This window comes from Rhinatrema bivittatum, chromosome 1 (assembly GCF_901001135.1).
Source record: "Rhinatrema bivittatum chromosome 1, aRhiBiv1.1, whole genome shotgun sequence".
Lineage (NCBI taxonomy): Eukaryota > Metazoa > Chordata > Amphibia > Gymnophiona > Rhinatrematidae > Rhinatrema > Rhinatrema bivittatum.
In genome coordinates, this window is record NC_042615.1 from 180,966,856 (window position 1) to 180,987,596 (window position 20,741).

At 47.2% G+C, this 20,741-nt stretch overlaps 1 protein-coding gene across 2 annotated transcripts in view; it reads right to left on the reverse strand.

Annotated features, from left to right (window-relative positions):
* Window positions 1–20,741, reverse strand: part of RBPJ (recombination signal binding protein for immunoglobulin kappa J region) — a 316,830-nt gene that overhangs the window by 95,268 nt on the left and 200,821 nt on the right. For both annotated transcript variants that reach the window (XM_029589784.1, XM_029589790.1), the window contains one exon: window positions 9,703–9,877. In XM_029589784.1, coding sequence (XP_029445644.1) covers window positions 9,703–9,877 — 175 coding nt within the window. The remainder of the gene's footprint in view (window positions 1–9,702; window positions 9,878–20,741) is intronic.

Below are 20,741 nucleotides of genomic sequence, written 5' to 3' on the forward strand. Positions count from 1 at the left end.
CAGGGTGATCTTATAACTTTGTCTCGATGGATGCAGTGGAATTCCAGAGAGTACCCCTCTCGAATGATATTTAGGACCCATTTGTCAGATGTTATATCGACCCATCTTTGGTAGGAGAGGGCAATTCGACCCCCTATTGGCTTCTTCCTGTGGTTGGGCCGGTCTCTTCTCATGTGGGGTACGGCTGGAGCCCATCTCGCGGTCCTGCTCCCCTCTTGGTGTGTCTGCTCCAGGAAGACTGGTTCCTTCTGGAGGGGCGAGGTACCTGGGACTGTGTTCCTGTAGGGTCTAAAGCGCTACGAACTTCTGCCCTAGGTCCTTCTGGGGGACGAATGCTGGGGTCTTTTACCTCTATCTTCCGGTAGTCGGGACACTGGAGATTCTCCCCATTTGTTGGCTAACTTCTCCAAAGCGCTCCCGAACAAGAGAGATCCTTTAAGGGGAATCTCGTGAGATTTGCTTTAGATGTCGCGTCCGCATACCAATTTCGCAGCCATAGTTGTCTTCTGGCTGCTACTACCAAGGCAATGCCTCTGGCTGGGGTGCAAACTAGGTCTGAGCTTGCGTCAGTGAGGAAGGATGCCGCAGATTCCATCATATTTCCGGCCGAATTTGCGTCTCTCGAGAGGAGTAATCAGGTACGTACTGCCAGTGCTCAGCAGCAAGCAATCTGCAGTGTCATTGCTATTGCGTCGAAGGCCTGTTTAAGGATGGACTCCTTCACGGCCGTTCCTCCCTCAACGGGAATCCTTGCTCGCTTTGAGACTGTACAGGTCATAGCATCCACTTTCAAGAACGTAGGCGCTCCTTGGCCGCAGGTTCCAGGGTATAGGGCTTCCAAGGGTCGCCCCCACCTCTGAAGTTGGCCTCCAGGGCATTCCATTTCATGTCAATCAGTTCCTGGATGGCTTCCAACATAGGACAGAGAGGGCACCAAGATAGAGTTCCTCTTTGGTTCTGCCATAGGGTCAGTGCCCGGAATGCCCCGCGTCTTCGGAGTCTGAGAAACAAGGGCTGGTAATTTGTCCTTGTGGAAGAAGGGAAGCATGGTTCGGTATGGTTCCATCCCTGGAGGAATTTCTCCTTCTTCCAGGGAGTCACTCTCCTCACTGAGGTGTTTGGGCCCCTAATAGGGTAATTCTTGGTTAGGTGAGGCCTGTCTCAAGGCATCCGAGTAGTGCTGGCCTGGATTGAGTCTGGTTGCGCCTGGTGCGCAGCGGAGGCTGTTCGCAACCCTTTGAAGAATTCCACCCAAGAGGAGGTCCCTGGGTCTATGTTAATCCCAGGGGAGGGATGGAGTTATGCCCCAGAGGTGTCCTCCTGTGGGGAGGCTGTGCTGCGATAAGGAGGTCTGGGGATCAATCCTCCATAGTTTTGGACCCCTCCGACAGTGGGGGTCCGTTCCCCCTGGGTTCTTCGCACCGCGGGCATTGGCAGGACTGCAATTCAGTCTGCGCGGCTCTTATGTGGCAGTCTGTGCAAAGAGAGGGCCTTCTGGCCTTCTTAGACACAGGTGCCATTGAATCCATGTCAAGGCGCACAAGTTCACTGCGTGTGAGAATTTGTGCGCAGCCGGAGATATGCGCTCGGTATTTGTGCACGGTCGTAGTAATGCGCATGGTAATTTTGCGCAGCCGTAGGTATGCGGATGGCATTTATGCGCGGCCGAAGGTATGTGCACGAAGAGTGTTTGTGCGCGGCCATAGCTATGTGCCTGGGGGCGCTCCGGTATGTGGGCGGCCAACTTCTGCGCGCAGCTCGGAAGTGCACTCGGCTCAGAGTTGTGTGCGCCGCTGTGCCTGCAACTCTATGGCTGCGCACAAGTTATGCACATAGGCCACTGGAAGATCCTGCGCGTACCGCCGAGGGGGAGGGAAGATGGCGCTGATGACCACCGCATGCAAGATGGTGCCCTCTTAAGGGTCTCCACGTGTCTGGACCCTTGGACCGGATCGGGGTCTAGCCTAACCAAGGCTGCTCGACCTGATCAGAATTCCCTCTAACTCGCTGGAAGCAGAGTCGGTACAGCGATCAGAGTTCTGGAGACCGGAGACCTTAAAGTAAAGTTTCCTTCTTACCTGATCTCATCACTTACCGCTTGTGTATTGGACTGTCTCCAGCTGCGGGGGGAAGAGGGTTTTACCTCACCGCTTCACTTGGATGCGCACCCGCTGCCTTTCAGCCACTCTGGGGGCTAAGTCCACGCCGGGACCAAGGCACACCTCTGAGGGATATTGGAAATCACCTCAGGCATTCTTGACTGGGGGAGGGACCCTTAGGCTTCACCACAGGAGAGCGGGGCTCGAACTTCTTAAAGGTACATTTCTTTCTTTTTGCTGTAGATTTATTTTCTTTTTGCTGTAATTGTTAACACTATTCTAGTGTGGAATAGTGTCCGCATCTGCTTTGGGAGACTGAGAAATACTGAAGAGCTGAGCATGCTCACGGGTATATGTAGGCTGACGTCAGCTTTGAAATCTGACTCTGTCTCCCATCTGCTATCAGGAGTACACTATACCCATTGGTCCTGAGTCCATCTGGCTACACACTAGGAAAAGTAGGGTTATGGACAGAAATGTTAACAAAAAAAAAGAGGAAACAATACAATTGTTGTAAAGCTATGTAACTAATATTCAATATATGAACAACATCATCAGACACGAGTGCTTACAATTTTTAATCCACTGTCTCTCGCCACGCAATGGGCCACAAACAGCATCAGCTGCTTTTGCATCTTATTGTAATCAATTGACGTTGTTTCGTAAAAGAAAATTATTCCTTACCTGCTAATTTTCGTTCCTGTAGTACCATGGATCAGTCCAGACAGTGGGTTATATCCCCCGACCAGCAGATGGAGTCAGAACAGAGTTTGAGAGCGTCAGCATATAGAGTAGTGCACCCTCTGCTGGAGCTCAATATTACGCATAGCAAAGCCCAAAAGCAAAACACAACATTTTGGATCCAGATCCGTCCCCAAAAAGGAACAGAGAAAGATATAAGTAAACAAACGGTCAACGGGACCACCAACAGTCAACTTGTGAGGAGCTGTGAACAGTAACAATAATCAGAGACAAACAGAATGAAAGTTACCTGGAAGAATCCGAGCAGGACCTAATGAAACCCCTAGTGGCGGGCGTCTGGACTGATCCATGGTACTACAGGAACGAAAATTAGCAGGTAAGGAATAATTTTCTTTTCCCTGTACGTACCTGGATCAGTCCAGACAGTGGGATGTACCCAAGCTTCCCTAAACCGGGTGGGGTCCTGAGAGACCTGCTCGGAGAACTTGATCGCCAAAAGAACCCATGTACTGAGGCGCCAGGTGTAGTCTGTAATGTCTGGAAAAAGTGTGCAACGACTTCCAAGTCGCCGCACGGCAGATTTCCTGGGAGGAAACTGAGCGAGATTCCGCCCAGGACGCCACTTGGGATCGCGTGGAATGAGCCGACACGCTGCGAGGCGGCACCCGCCCCGCCGCAATGTAAGCCGATGAGATGGCGTCCTTTATCCAGCGCGCAATAGTCGTCTTGGATGCCTGAGAACCTCTCCTCAGTCCTGACCAGAGGACAAACAAATGATCGGATACCCGGAAGTCATTGGTAACCTGCAGGTAACGGAGCAGCACACGCTTGACGTCCAGGAGCCGGAGAGACCGGGGTTCCTCTGGAGCGAACGTTGGAAGCTCCACCGTTTGATTGACGTGGAAGGCCGAGACCACCTTTGTTAGGAAGGATGGCACCGTATGAAGGGAAACCCCGGAGTCGGAGAAACGCAGATAAGGGTCCCGGGCAGGACAAGGCTTGGAGCTCTGAGATCTGGCGAGCAGAAGAGATGGCTACCAGGAAAACCATCTTGAGGGTCAGGTCCTTGAGGGAGGACCCCCTCAGGGGTTCAAAAGGAGGGCCCGATAGCGTTCGCAGCACCAAGTTGAGGCTCCAAGAAGGGAAAGGATCCCTGACCGGTGGCCGTAGGTGTTTGGCACCCTTCAGAAAACGTGCGATATCCGGCTGAAGGGGTAGAGCGCAGTCCTTCTGTACCAAGACATTCAAGGCCGCCACCTGAACCCGGAGCGAATTATAGGCGAGACCCTTATCCAGACCATCCTGTAGGAAATGAAGGATCAGTGGGACAGTCGCCTCCATGGTTTGGACCCCGCGGTCGGAGCACCAGGCTTCGAAGACCTTCCAAACTCAAACATAAGCGACGGAGGTCGAAGGCTTGCGGGAACGAAGCATCGTTGAGATCACTGTCTCCGGGTAGCCTCTGTGGCGGAGACGGCGCCGTTCAAAAGCCAGGCCGCAAGACAGAAGAGTTCTGCCTGCTCGAAAAATACCGGCCCCTGACGCAGATGATGAGGAAGATGGGACAGGCGAAGTGGGCCGTCCACCGTCATCTGAAGTAGATCTGCGAACCATGGCCGACGGGGCCATTCCGGGGCTACGAGAATTACAGTCCCTCGATGATGTTCCAACCTGCGGAGAACCTTGCCGACCAGAGGCCAAGGAGGAAACACAGAGCAGTTGATCCGATGGCCACGGAAGGGCGAGGGCATCCACCCCCTCCGTGCCGCGCTCTCTTCTGCGGCTGAAGAAGCGTGGAGCCTTGGCGTTGAGAAAGGTCGCCATGAGATCGAGGCGTGGAGTCCCCCAACGACGGATGATGAGATGCATTGCCTCGTCGGAGAGAGCCCACTCGCTGGGGTCTAGCTGTTGATGACTTAGGAAGTCCGCCTGAACGTTGTCCACCCCGGCGATGTGAGAGGCCGCTATCCGGACGAGATTGCTCTCCGCCCACTCCATCAGGGGAGTTGACTCGAGGGAGACATGCTTGCTTCTTGTCCCCCCTTGACGATTGATGTAGGCCACGGTGGTGGCGTTGTCCGAGAGGATCCTCACCTCTCTGTGTCGCACCAGGGGAAGAAAACGCTGAAGAGCGAAACGCACGGCTCTCGTTTCCAGGCGATTGATCGGCCACTTTGCCTCCTCTGGCGTCCAAGTCCCCTGCGTGGCGCTTCTTTCGCAGACGGCACCCCATCCCGCGAGGCTGGCATCGGTGGTCACCACCACCCAATTGGGAACCTCGAGCGAGACTCCCCGAGCCAGATGCGAGGGGACAAGCCACCAATCCAGGCTTTTCCTGGCTAATGGTGGAAGCGGCAGGATCACCTGATACTCCTGGGAGACTGGTTTCCAACGGGATAGCAGGGACGCTTGCAGTGGACGCAGGTGTGCAAACGCCCAGGGTACCATGTCGATGGTGGAGGCCATTACTCCCAGGAGCTGCAGATAATTCCAGGCGGTTGGTTCTTCCAAAGCCAAAAACCGAGACACGTGCTCCCTCAGGGCTTGCGCCTTGTCCTGGCGCAGGAACACAATACCCCGCCGGGTATCGAAGCTCGCTCCTAAGAAACCCAGGTGTTGCGAGGGCACAAGGGAACTCTTTGGAAGGTTCACCACCCAGCCCAGAGACCGTAGGAATTGTACTACTCTGGCCACTGAGGTCTGACCATGTGAGAAGGACTTCGCTCGAATCAGCCAGTCGTCTAGGTACGGATGTACTAGGATACCCTCCTTGCGGAGGGCCACCGCCACCACTACCATGATCTTTGTGAAGGTCCAAGGTGCGGTCGCCAAACCGAAGGGAAGCGCCTTGAACTGAAAGTGTTGACCGAGAATCTTGAAGCGAAGATACCGCCGGTGAGCCGGCAGGATGGGAATGTGCAAGTATGCTTCCGAGAGATCCAGTGAAGCGAGGAATTCTCCCTTGTGCACTGCGGCAATCACTGATCGAAGAGTCTCCATGCGGAACCGGCTGACCCTGAGGGCCTTGTTTACCTCCTTCAAGTCCAGGATGGGCCGAAAGGAACCGTCCTTTTTGGGAACGATGAAGTAAATGGAATAGTGGCCCAAGCCCACCTCGAAGGGGACGGGAACGATGGCCCCTATTTCCTGCAGTCGGTCTATTGTTTGTTGAACCGCTATCCTCTTGAGATCCGAACCGCAGGGGGGAGAAGATGAACCGGTCCCTTGGGGGGCGGACAAACTCCAAGGCGTAACTGTCTCTTATGGTGTCCAGCACCCACTGGTCCGTGGAGATAACTGCCCACTCCTCGTAGAAGTCCATGAGGTGGCCTCCGATCCGGGGAGGTGAGAAGTGGGCTCCTTTGGCATCATTGGGATGACTTTGTGGGCGGATTTCCCTGCCCTGGACCCTCTCTCGCGGGCCTCCGCCCACGAAAGGAACGAGACCAAGGCTGGGATCTTGTCGGCTGTATCCAGGAACCGGACTGCCGGTAAGACCTATAACGTCGCTGTGCCCTGGCCCTGGTTCTACCGGAAGAAAATGACCTGAAGGAACGCTGTCTATCCTCCGGCAGCCGATGCACCGAATTTTCTCCCAGTGACTTGATGATCTGATCCAGGTCCTCTCCAAATAAAAACTTCCCCCGAAAGGGGAGGGAGCCAAGGCTCGACTTGGAGGAAGCATCCGCCGCCCAGTTGCGAAGCCACAAGAGCCGTCTGGCTGCTACAACCGAAACCATGGACCGCGCCATTACGCGAAAGAGATCATACAAGGCGTCCGCCCCGTATGCTATGGCAGATTCCAGACGGTCCACCTGGGCGGCCTCTTCAGGGGGCAACTCCTGAGAGGTGAAAAGCTGCTGTACCCAGAGTAAGCTGGCCCTTTGCGTGAGCGAACTGCACATCACGGCCCGCATACCTAGGGCGGAGACTTCGAAGACCCTCTTGAGGAAGGTTTCTAGTTTACGGTCCTGCGTATCCCGCAGGGCTGTTCCACCCGTGACCGGGATGGTCGTCCTCTTGGTCACTGCCGACACCACTGAATCCACCTTGGGCACCTTGATAAGATCCAAAAAATCCTCAGGGAGCGGGTATAGCTTTTCCATGGCACGTGTGACTTTCAAGGACGCCTTGGGAGTGTCCCACTCCCTGGTGAGAAGCTGTAGGAAGGACTCATGGATAGGGAAAGCCCTTGCCCTAGGACGGAGGGCGGAAAGTACTGGATCCCCTTTGCGAGAAGAGGTGGCGACGGCAGGAGCTACAGGGATCGGCGGATCTGGAGGTGGGTCGAGGTCCAGCTCCTGAATAATATGGTGGATGAGTTCATCCAGCTCTTCTTTTTGAAAAATCCGTAGGGCTCGAGGGTCGTCCCCCTCCGTATGTCCATCCAGATGCGCCTCCGGGGGTTCCGGGGAGTCGTCTCTCACCGGCAAAGCCGCCCCCGTGGTACGCCGGGGTGGCACGGGAGAGGGACCCGGCAGGGATCCAGGCGTAACGGGCGAGGCGGTGAGACCAACAGCAAGTTTAGGAACCTTGGGGGGAGGGGCCCCCAGGGGATTCGGCGCCTGCGCTCCCATACCCTGCAAATAAGCCATGTGCATTGCCAGCATAAAATCAGGTGAGAAAAACGGGGAGCTGATTGGAATCCCTGGGGGGGGACTGTCCTGGGAGCCCCGGTCGGGCAAACCCCCCGCCGGGGGCAAAGCCTGTTGAGAGCCAGTGCAACCAATCCTGTCTGCATCTGGGAGCGAGTCCGTCTCACGCTGTCCCCCTAAAATGGCCGCCGTTCCCGCCAAAGGTGGCGTCGTGGCCGGCCCGCGCTGCCCGGGCTGAGGAGGAGGCAGGTCCGAAATCGCACCGGAGGACTGCAGGGTGCCTTCCCCATCGGGGAAGCACCGCTCACAAAGCCCCTCCCTCAGAAATTGATTCCCCGGTTCGCCGCAGGCCTCACACCTCGAGGACCGCAGCATGTCAGCACCAGGAAAAAAGCCTCGGGGGGGGGCCCCAAAAACGAGCTAGTGCCGCGGGGGGGCCTGGAATGGCCCTAACAACCCGCCGAAGGGGTCCAGGAACTGCGGGGGAAAACCCCCATTTCAGTTGAGCACACACCTGCGGGCGGAGCTTGCGAACCGTGGGACCCACAAACGACGCGTGGAGCGGCTGGAACCACCGGCATCCACGGGGCACCACCAAAGAGAAGCAAACCTGTGGAGAAAGAAACTCAAAAAACTTCCACTTACCCCAACGGAAGAGGAAAGGAGTACAGAATAGAGAAGGCAGAGCCACAGAAACACGCCTCCTCAAAAATTGAAAAGTCTTTTTTTTTTTTTTTTTAATTTTAAGGATCCAAAATGAAGAGAAACATAAGACAGGGAAATACTGTGGAGAAAAAAGAAAGAAATAACCAAAAATGAAGAAACCCTGTCAATCTGGGGGAGCTAGTGGATCCCCCCACTCACATCTGCTGGAGTCAGAAGAATACTGAGCTCCAGCAGAGGGTGCACACTACTCTATATGCTGACGCTCTCAAACTCTGTTCTGACTCCATCTGCTGGTCGGGGGATATAACCCACTGTCTGGACTGATCCAGGTATGTACAGGGAAAGATCTTTATCTTTTTACCATCTATAGTTAACAACTTTATTATATCCCAAAAAAATTAATTTTTCATAAATTTGTGAATAATTTTTCTATTTGTAAATTTTAATTCCCATATCATATCTTGTTAATAACAATACTTAGCTCCCACTGTAGCATTTGAACAATGCCAAACATGGACCATGTTTCGGATTTTACCAGCCTTTGTCAGAGGTTACCTCGTATAACCAAACAGACGTCTTGTGTAATATCGCATATCTGGTGACAGTCGAAACATGGTCCATGTTGAACAGATGTGAATGTAATCTTATTAAAGAATTTATCTTGAAGATATGTGATATTACACAAGGCATCTGTTTGGTTATACAAGGTATCCCCTGACGAAGGCTGGTGACAGCCGAAACATGGTCCATGTTGGGCATTGTTCAAACGCTACAGTGGAAGCTAAGTATTGTTAACAAGATATGATATGGGAATTAAAATTTACAAATAGCAAAATTATTCACAAATATATGAAAAATTATTTTTTTTGGGATATAATAAAGTTGTTAACTATAGATGGTAAAAAGATAAAGATCTTTACGGAAACGTCAAATGATTACAATAAGATGCAAAAGCAGCTGATGCTGTTTGTGGCCCATTGCGTGGCTAGAGACAGTGGATTAAAAATTGTAAGCACTCGTGTCTGATGACGTTGTTCGTATATTAGTTATATAGCTTTACAACAACTGTATTGTTTCCTCTCTTTTTTATTTGTATTGATCGAGGAGAGTTTGGCTTCTGCGGTTTGAACAAAAAAAAAAAAAAGGCAGGTAGGACCAAGGCTTTGGAGAATTGCCAATACAAGGAAGACTATATGGATCTAGATTTCAAACAATTGAAAGAAAGCAGATCTTTTAGAAGTAACATTTTAAGATTCAGAGTATATTCTAGATGCAAAAAATGTAAGAATTCTGACTTAAGGAGATATACTGGAATCTTAGTAGGTCATGACATCTTTTGAAGGACTAACAAGAAAGATGTTACAGCGCATGAACTTTTCAGACCTCACAGGCAAGACAGCAAAAGACAAGAAACAAGCATGAAGATATTCTGTTCTGATCCTACAATATGACTTTTCCAAATCCGTAAACCAAAGTTTTATTTGTAGTCCTTTTCTTATTCTACCCCTTTATATAGTGATGGTCTTCTCAAAGAGCTGGCAGCCCTGGACATTCCCACAGATTTCAAAGGGACTGCTGATTGTCATTTTGAAGTAGAATAAGTACTGCAATATCATGGAAACTTGAAATAAATCACTCACAGTCTGCATTTTTCAGAGATTGCTTCTTTTTTGAAGGTTTGGAGATTACTTTGATCCGTTTGCTGAGGAACACACCAATGTCATCACTGTTGCCATAGAACATTTTTACTGATAACATGAAGTGCTTTCTTTTGTCTGAATCAGATATATACAATGTTTTGGCTGTGCAATAGTTCTGTGAAAGAGAAAGATACTTCATTTTAACAGAAACATATGTTTATCTGTTAAAGTATATTTGTTAACTTTGGTCCAAGTTACTATAAAGTTTCATCCATAAACACTAAATAACAATTGTCTGATTTAAATTATTGTAATCTGCTATGAAGCCAATCTAGTTAAAAGCTGTAATATCAAATATCTATAAATAAATATTTACATGGAATTATTCTTATGTATGCCATAACATGTTCTTAATTCAAAACAAAGAAAAGCTATTTACACTTTGTAACCTGCATATTACTTATCAAGTGATATGCAGGTTACAAATAAAAAAAAAAGTGTAACTGAAAGATTCACCTCATTTCATTTAACACACTTTGATACTGTTGTGCATATTTTAAACAGATCTCTAAATAATATGTTAGAAAAGAAATCTTAATTTGTGAGATGATAAAAATGCTGCCACGTCTTCTGATACAACAAATTTATTTACCTGTTCTATAAGGTCAGCAGTTCACCAGCCACACATATCATCCTGAAAGCAGCAAACTGCACAGCCTTTTCCAGCTAAGAGATTCTTTAGCTCCACTAGGCATGCACAAAATTTCCAGCACAGCTGGGCACCCGCATTGTGCCTCAGTCCTGTCATCAAGCTAATGAGCTCAATATCAGAAGGGAAAAAGAGTGGGTCTGTATGGATCTACTGCCCTTAGAGAACATCCATTACATACGAAACTTTGTTTTCTCTAAAGACAAATAGTTCAATTAAATAAGAGGCTCCGTAGCTAATGGTAGTCCTCAAAATAAAAAGGGGAAGACAACTATTTCTGGCAGATTAGGAGTCCCTTTTTTTTTTTTTTTTTTTTTTAAGCAATCGAAAAATACAAAGGCCAACCAAAAATAATAGAAATGGTCTTGAGAAGGCCTAGAGTTGGGTTATAACCCTCAAAAAGACTCTGAAGAACTTATGCCCCAAACCCGCTGTTGTGTCAGGCATCATTCAAAAAATGGAAAGTAGACCCAAATGATGAAAATAGGCAAGAACATAAGCATTGGCAAGTTAGATGTAAAATAGTTGTCAGACAGGTCAGTGAGACAAAAGCCAACAATAAATTGTTTCAAATAAATTGAAAGAAAAAGCCTGTGAGTCAATAGGGCTGCTAGATGTCTGAGGGGCAAAAGGGGTGCTCAGGGAGGACAAAGAAATAGAAGAAAAACTGAATGAATTATTTGCCTTGGTCTTTTATTGAGGAGTATGATGGGAACATACCACACCTGAAACATTCTTTAATGGTGGAGATTCTGAGCAACCAAAACAAAAATGTGATAATGGAGGATATAATACATCAGAATGACAAACTAAAGCGTAACAAATCACTAGGACTGGGTGGCATCCACCCCATACTTCTAAAAGAATTAAAACATAATAACATGGTTTTAACAAGGGGAAGTCTGGTCTTACAAATCTTTTAGATTTTTTTTTGAAGGTGTAAATAAATATGGAGATAAAGTTGAACTGGCTGATATGGTGTATTTGGATTTTCAGAAGCCCTCCATGAGAGACTCCTCAAGAAATTAGAGTCATGGGATAGGAGGCAGTATTCTATCGTGGACTGCTAAGTGGTTAAAAGGCTGGAAACAGAGGGCAGGACTAAATGGTCAGTTTTCCAAATGGGAAAGGTCATTAATGGAGTACCACAGGGATTGATACTGGGCCCTGAACTGTAACATTCATAAATGATCTAGAAAAGGGGACAAGTGAGGTAATCAGATCTTTACAGGACACAGTTTTTCACATTTTTAAAACAGCAGCAGATTGCAAGAGAATGTAGAAGGACCTTGTGAGACTGGGCAACTGAATGGCAAATGAAATTTAACGTGAAAAAGGGCAAAGTGATGCACATAGGGAAAAATAATCCCAAATATAGGTATACAATACTGGGTTCTGATTTGGGAGTCACTACGCGGGAAAAGGACCTTGGACTCCTTGTGGACAATATTTTGAAATCCTCTGCTCAGGGTGTAAGAGTGATGAATAAAGAAAAGAGAATGTTAGGAATGATCCAAAAGGGAATGGAGAATAAAATGGAAAATATATTGCCTCTGTATCGGGCCATGTTGTGGCTGTACCTTGAGTATCGTGTGCAGTTCTGATCGCCCCATCTCAAGAAAGATATAGTGAAACTAGAAAAGGTACAGGGGAGGATGACAAAAATGATAAAGGAGACTGAATATCTATGCTATGATGAGATGCTATGTAGGTTAGGGGCTCTTCAGCTTGGAAGAGATAGTTTATAAAATCATATGAGTGGAGTAGAACAGATAAAGGACTGGTATTTAACTTTTCAAATACTACTAAAACAAAAAGACACTCCATGAAACTAACCACCAACAGATTTAAAATAAATCGTAGAAAATACTTTTACTCTCAACGCACTCTCAAGCTGTGTAATCTACTGCCAGAGGATGTGACCAGCATAGTGGGTTTAAAAGTGGTTTAGAAAGGCTCCTTGGAGGAAAAGTTCATAAAACATTATTGGCCAGGTAGACTAATAAAAGCTATTGCTATCTTTGGGAGGGAGTAACATGAATTAGATCTACTTTATGAGATCTGCCAGATATTTGCGAACTAGATTGGCCACTGTCTGAGACAGGATGCTGGGCTCAATGGACCTTGGTTTGACCCAGCATGACAATTCACATGTTCGTATCATTGTCTAAACAGTAATGGGAGGTGAATGTATGGTCCCAACTCTATACTGCAGCTTTGTTGATCACCTCAGAGTTCAACCTTAGGTGGGCCACCAACACCTCAATGACTGACATTTTGAGCCTTGACATGCTCTTCTAAAATCAAGCCTACCCAGGAATAAGCAAAGGATATATAATCCATTATCCAATTAGAGTTCTTTTTGACACAGCTATTCTAGTCTGGTTTGGGCAAAAACCAAAAAACTGGATGAACTTTTTATGGTCTGCTCCACGTAGAAAGCAATGGCTCTCTTGCAATCCAAAGTGTAAAGGGCTTGTTTGTCTTTGTTGGCATGGAGCCACAGGAAAAAATGTTGGTAGGTTAACTGACAAATTAAAGTGGAAATTTGACACCATATTGAACAGAAACTTTGGGAACATGAGGAGCCCACCCTAATGTGATGAAACTTAGTATACGGTAGATACGTTACCAAGGCCTGTAGCTCTCAGAAACTGCATGCTAAACTGCCACTAAAATTATGACCTTTCAAGTCAGCTACTTCAGCCCACAGAAAGCCATAGGCACTGGTCCCAGTATATATATCCGTAGGGCACTTCACTTTTCTCCACTGAGAGAAATGACCATTCCGTTCCATTGTTTCCTATCTTTTAGCCAGTTATCAGTCCCCAATAAGACACTGCCTCCTATCCCATAACACTTATTTCCTAATGATCCTCTCCTGAGGGCTTTTGTCAAATGCTTTTTGATAAACCAGATACATGATGTCAATCAATGCAACCTTGTCCATATCAGTTCTGCCCCATTAGTCTATGTCTGTCCAGAAGGCCAGTAATTTTGTTCTTCAGAATTGTTTCTACCATTTTGCCTACTAGTCTGTTCTTTCCTTGGATCACTTGTAGAATGCTTTTTAAAAATGGGCATTATGTTGGCCACTCTGCAATCCCCAGAAACCATAGCCAATTTTAATAGAAAGTTAGGGATTACTAGTAATAAATCTGCAATTTTATTTAGAGTTCTTTCAGAGTGGAGTAGCAGCCTAGAATTAAAAGTAGCAAGTTATGAACCAGGGCAGCCAGGATTCAAATCCTATTGACACTCCTTGTGAGTGTCACCATCCATTGCCTCAGATACAAAGTTGAATTGTAAATCCTCTGGGGACAGGGAAATATCTACAGTACATGAATGGAATCCCCTTTGAAGCATAACAAAAAGGTGAAATATAAATAAGAAAACCTCTGGGGTTTCCAATCATGGTGATTTGTTACTCTTTAGTTTGTCATTTGCTCTATTATATCTTCTTGATTCTTTGTGATTTGCTTCAATTCCTCTGTATCATCACTATCAAAGAAGTATCCAGCATAGGAATCTCCCTGATACCCTCCTCAAAAACTGAAGCAAAGAATTAATTTAATTTTTCTGCTATGGTCTTGGTCACTTAGCAGTCCAACCAACTCCCTTCCCCCAAGTTTCTTGCTTTGAATATACTTGAAAAAGTTCTTGCCTCTCTGGCCTGCCTTATTAATGCTTTACATCTAACTTGTCAGTGCTTATGCTCTTTCCTATTTTCTTCATTTGAATCCACTTCCCAGTTTTTGAAAGATATCCTTTTGACTTTAATAGCTTCTTTTACCTTACCATTTAACTATGCTGGCAGTCATTTAGCCTTCTTTCTATCTTTTCAAATGCATGGAATACATTTTGTCTGGGCTTTCAAGATGGTATTTTTAAATAGTCGCCATGTCTCATGCAAACTTTTAACCTTTGCAACTGCTCCTTTTATCTTTTTCTATTTTCCTCATTTTATCATAGGCTACTTGTTTAAAGTTAAATGCTACTGCAGTAGTTTTCCTTAATGTTCTCCTTTCAGTGATTATGTAAAATTGTTTTTAAACTTTATTTTTATTAAATTTATGTTATAAACAAGAATCTCTTGCTATAGGAAAAAAGCAGCAATAAAGAATTACTGAGAATGTACAAAAAAAGAAAGGAAATTATTATAAAATACATCTTTAAAGTCCCCTACAAGAGGGAAATCCAAATGTTCTGAGCTTGAACAAAACAATATAAAACAAGGGGGGGTGGGGGTGTCAGCATATTATACACAGCAGCATTACTCGGCGAGAACTAGTAATTAATTATTAGAGTCCAAAATTAGCATAATTGAGAGGCTCAAAGAAAACATATTTGACATTATTCAATTGGAGAATATATTTACAAGGAAATCAAATCATAGCATATGCCCCCCCACCAAGGCCAGGTCTTTAGAATGCATAGCAAGAAATTTTTTCCTGCAGACCTGCATGGCCCATGAAAGGTCAGGAAAGAGCTAGACATTATGGCCATGAAAAAGGGCAAACTGTTTCTAAAAAAGGAGCTTCAGGATAAATTCTATATTTTGAGTGGTAACTAACGAAATAAGAAATGTTCCCTCTCTTCAATATCCAATGACCTATCCAAAGCATTTGTAGAATTCTAAACAGCAACATTACAACTATCTTGATTATTAACTACTAGCAACTGTACCCGTTCTATGCCCGGGCGGCGAGCCTTTTTATTGGCACATCTGCTCTTGTTTTGAGCAGAATTTCCCTAGAAATTCACTGTAAGAGTGTCCCTTCCACATACACACACCCTCATACAGGCTCCCTCACTCTCTAGCGTGCGCGCGCACACACACCCCCCCCCCCCCCCCCCCTCATATGGGCTCCCTCTCTGAAAACCACACTCAACCATCCCACGCACTCCCCCTCTTACCGACCAAGCTGTCTCTTGCACTCCCCCACACCCCCTCTCCTCTCTCACACACACATTCTCTCACCGGCATCCCCCTCTCCTCATATAGGCTCCCTCTCTCTGAAACCCTCACAAGCATCCCCCCACCCACCCTCTCTTACCTCCCATGCTCTCTCTCACACACCCTCCCCACCCCCTCTCACCAAACTGCTCTCTATCACCCCCCCTCTCTCACTGGCATCCCCCTCCCCGCATGCTCTCCAACTGAAAATTCAGCGGAAAAAAATGGAAAAGTCTGCAAAAGTATGCAAACTTTATATTGGTCAAATAACAATTTACATGACAATCTTTAAGTAATTACAGTTTAAATTATTAAAGAAAAAAGTTATTACTTAAAGTTGCAGAATTTTAAATATTTTGAGCAGAATATCCCTAGAAATTCACTGTAAGTGTCCCTTCCACATACACACACCCTCATACAGGCTACCTCACTCTCTCGCGCGCACACACACACACACACACACATCCCCTCATATAGGCTCCCTCTCTGAAACTCACAGTCAAGTATCCCCTGCACTCCCCCTCTTACCAACCAAGCTGTCTCTCGCACTCCCCCACACCCCCTCTCCTCTCTCGTACACACATTCTCTCTCACCGGCATCCCCCTCTCCTCATATAGGCTCCCTCTCTCTGAAACCCTCACAAGCATCCCCCCACCCACCCTCTCTTACCTTCCATGCTGTGTCACCCTCCCCACCCCCTCTTACCTCCCATGCTCTCTGTCACACCCTCCCCACCCCCCTCTTACCAACCATGCTCTCTGTCACCCCCCTCTCTCACACACACATCCTCTCTTCTCACCGGCATCCCCCCCATGCTCACTCTCACACCCTCTTGCTCTCTCCCACCCTCCCGTCCCTGACACACATTCCCTGTCACCGGCATGCCGCGGGACCCGTGCTGTTCGCGGCGAAGATGAAGGCCCAGTGCGCCGTTCGCGGCAAAGATGAAAGCCTGGCGCGCCGTTCGCAGCACACGGGGGCCTTCCATTTTCACCTTGAGCATAAAATAGCAGCAGAGATCCTGGCATGCCGCAAACGGAGTGCGTCCCGCGGCACACGCTCCATTCGTGGCGAAGATTAAGGCCCGGGAGCATGAATCACAGCACATGGGGGCCTCCCCTTTTCACCGCAAACGGCGCGCCAGGCCTCATCTTCGCCACGAACAGAGCGTGTGCCACGGGACGTGCTCCGTTCGCGGCATGCCAGGGTCTCCCTCAGCTATTTCAGCCTGTCCCACTATGGCTGCTGCAGAATTCTCCCCGGAGTACCTCTTGTACCTGGTGTAGTGGCATGTTTGAGCTTCCAAGGCATCCAGGGAGGTGCCTGCTCCCCAAGCCCGATATATTATAGCGCCATGTCTCGGCGGGCTGGAGAACATGCACGAGCACTGACGGACACATTACCAAGCCCGATATATTATGGATTATTTTCAGATGACGGCAGAAAAAATGCTTTGCTAATTGAAGATAAAGCTTCAGCAATTAAATGTAAAATGAACACTAGCTATTCCTCAAAGATCTCAATACGCATATATAAAGATAACTTTGGAAAATTTAAAGCCCTTATATTCAAATATCTAAAGGAATTCGTCAAGTTTTTAATTATATCAATCACTGAGTTGGATTGTACTATCTCAGTCTGAACTTTAGAAAGAGAATCCACTCCCTTTTTCTAATATTCCAATTCTCTCCAACCATGAATTCAAAGAAACTTCATTAGAATATTGCTTCTTATATATACCAACGGTAAGTAAAGTCATAGAGGAACGCAAAGTTGCTTAACTGTAACAGGTGTTCTCCGAGGACAACAGGATATCAGTCCTCACACATGGGTGACACCATCCGATGGAGCTTGTCATGGAAAACGTGTCAGTTTCTAAAACTGATTTAGCCTCATTGAGCATGCTCGAGCATGTATTATGCCATTCAGCCAGTCTAATTGCATAGCAAAATAAAATAAAATCAATAAACCATGAAGTAGAGACCCAACTCTATGTAAAGGCAGGTGGGTCTCGTTGAGGAGTAACATCCTGATATCCTTGAACACTTGTAACAGGTAAACAACTCTGCTTTCTCGAAGGACAAGTGGGATGGCAGTCCTCACACGTGGATGAACCCCTAGCTACAGGCAGCTCCCAACAAAAAAGGGGACAACAAAAACAAGTGCCATTGGACACAACAGCAACATTTTGTTGGCAACAGAAGGGGCCCTAGGAGGGAACAGACTTGGGTTCTACACCTTAAACAAGTTCTGGAAGACAGACAGGCTAAACCTTCTATCACATCAGCCATCCTATCCAAACAGTGCAATATCAATGAGTGGCTGGAACTCTTATGTCGTAACTTTTCCTCCTTTTTTTTTTTTTTTTTTTTAATATTCCGCTTTTTGGCACTTCAAAGCAGATTTCATTCAGGAACTGTAGGTATTTCACTATCCTCAGAGGGCTTACAATCTGTTCTTGAGGCAAAAGTCTCAAGGAGTGGCAGTGGGATTTGAATCTTGGCTCATTGCCTGCTGTTCTAATCACTAGACTACTCAGTCTTGCAGATCTCCTCCATGGGGACTGATCGCAAGTAGGCCACCAATGCTGCCATGGCTCAGACCGAATGATCCTTGACATGACCCACAAGATTCAATCCCACTTGGGCATAACAAAAGGAGATACAATCTGTTGGCCAAATGGATAACATCTGTTAGGCAACAGTGGGGCCCAGCTTGCTCTGATTAAAGGAAATCAAAAGCTGGGTGAACTTTCTATGAGCTTCTGTTCACTCCAGAGAAAAGGCTAAGGCTTTCTTGCAGTCCAAACTGTGCAGCACTTGTTCACCTCGGTGAGCATGAGGCATGAGACAAAAATGGCGGAAGGATGATAGACTGGTAAAGATGGAATTCCAACACCCCCCTTATGCAGAAACTTAGGGTGCATACAAAAGATCACTCTAATGGAAAAACTTAGTGTAAGGTAGATATGTCACTAAGGCCTGAAGCTCTCTGACCCTGCACACTGAAGTGACCGCCACCAAAAACATGACCTTCCAGGTCAGGGAGTTCAGAGGCTCAAAAGAAGCTTTTATCAGTTGAGCTAAGACCATGTTGAGGTCCCATGACACAGCGGGAGGTCTCACAGGAGGCTTCATAATGAAGCATACTCAGCATAAAAGGCACAACTAAAAGCTATACAGAGACGAGCTTACCTTCTACGTGGTGATTATATGCACTAATCGCACTAAGATAGAGCCTTACTGAGTTAGTCTTAAGACCAGTATCGGACAGATGTAGAAAGTGGTCAAGCAGTTTTTGTATTGAGCAAAAAAAGGGTCTAGGGTCTTCTGCTCACACCACACAACAAACTTCCTCCTCTTCAGAACGTAATATTTCCTGGTGGAAGATCAAGGGGGCGCAGAATCAGTCTCTCAAAATCCAAGCTATCAGCATTAGAGGCTGGGATGCCACAACTTGTCTTGATCCTGAGAGAAGAGTTGGGGGAAGTCCCCAATCTGATCGGTTTCTCAATAGATATCTCCTGAAGGAACAAACAAAATCTGTCTAGGCCAAGCGAGGGATATGAAAATCATAGTCCCCTGGTCCTACTTGAGCTTCAGTAAAATCTTCCCAATTAGTGGAACTAGAGGATACACATACAGCAGACCCTTGTCCCAATGAAGGGTAAAGGCATCTGAGGCAAACTTGCTGCATGCCCTGTACATGGAACAGTAGAGAGGGACCTTCCTGTTCCAAGAAGCTGCAAACAGGTTCACCTCTGGGCTCCCCCAGAAATGGAAGATCTGATTTGCTACCCCTTGGTCCAGGGACCATTTGTGAGGTCTGAAGAACAGACTGTCTGCTACCCCATTTAAGTGGCCCTGAGCACCATTCCCTGAGAAAGAGCCCACATCCACAACTGGACTGCCTTGTGACGCAGGAGATTGGATCCCGTACTTCCCTGCTTCCTGATGTAAAACATCGCCACTTGAATGTCAGTCCAGACCTATACAACTGTTGAACAGACGATCTCCCAGAGATCACCCAGAGCTCCAGGAAGTTTATCTAGTACTGATGTTCCCAGGCAGACCAAGTGCCCTGAGTTTGAAGCCTATCCACATGAGCTCCCCAACCCAGGTGGGAAGCATCCATGGTTAGAACAATATGTATGGGAAGAGTTTGGAAGGAAATTCCTTGGACCAGATTAGAATTGATCCTTCACCAAGCTAAGGAATCCCAGAGCAGCAGAGTGACTCGGATGCAATCCCAAGATTATGAATGGCCTGAAATCACTGGGACTTCAGTGTCCTTAGGCACTGAGGTCCCAGGAGTGACATGGCCCAACAACCTCAATATGTGTCAAGTTGATGTCTGCTGACTCTCTTGGATCTCTGCCGCAATGGCCATCAAAGTGACAGCCCATTGCTGCGGGAGGAAGGCCATGGCCTGAGTTGTGTCTAGCACAGCTCCAATACAATCCAATTGAGGTGATGGGCTGAGATGAGATTTTAGATAATTGATGAACATTTGTGACTAACACCTAGATGGTCCTGCGCACTCACTACTTGGTTCCCGCCCAAGATGCACTCTTAACCGACCAATTGTCCAAACAGGGAAACAAGTGCACCCCCAGTCTGCAAAGGGAGCCACTACCACAGCTAGATGTTTGGTAAAGACGCATGGGGCTGATTCCACCCCAGATGGCAGATCTCAATACTGGAGGTGCAGGTTTCCCAGTATGAATCTGAGATAATTCCAATGGTTGGGGAAGATCTTGATATGGGTGTAGGCATCCTTTAGATCTAGAGTATGGAAGGTCATCTTTTTGAAGAAAAGGAATCAAGGTGCCCAGGGAAATCAAATTTAACTTTTCATTGTTTAGAAACGTGTTCAAGGCCCTTAGGTCTAAGATGTGATGAGTCCCCTGGTTTTCTTTAGAATCTGGAAGTACTTGAGTAAAATCCCATCCCTCTTTGCCCTGGTGGTACGGGCTCAAACACTCGAGCCCGTACCACCAGGGCAAGGAAGGAGAACTCTGAAAAGAGTACCACCTGGTGATCCTTGAGCCCCCAAGATGGGGTCTGGGGAGATTTTGAGGAACTACCAAGAGATTCAATTGTACTTTCTGTGGACAATGCTGAAGTTACATCACTGGTTTGAGGTTTCACCGGTTCGCATAGAACAGTTGCCTGCCCCGACCAGAAGACCTTCCAAGTCTAGGTACCAGGAACTTGGCTATGCTCTCCATGACATGGGTTTCAAAACCAAGACCCAGGAATTGGCCAGGGCACTGTCTGGGGCTTAAGTGCTCTCTGCTGCCTTGGGTGGCTGCATGGGGCTTGCTGCTGACAAAACCAAAAAGGCAGAAGATAGTGCCTCCTTGTGCAGAA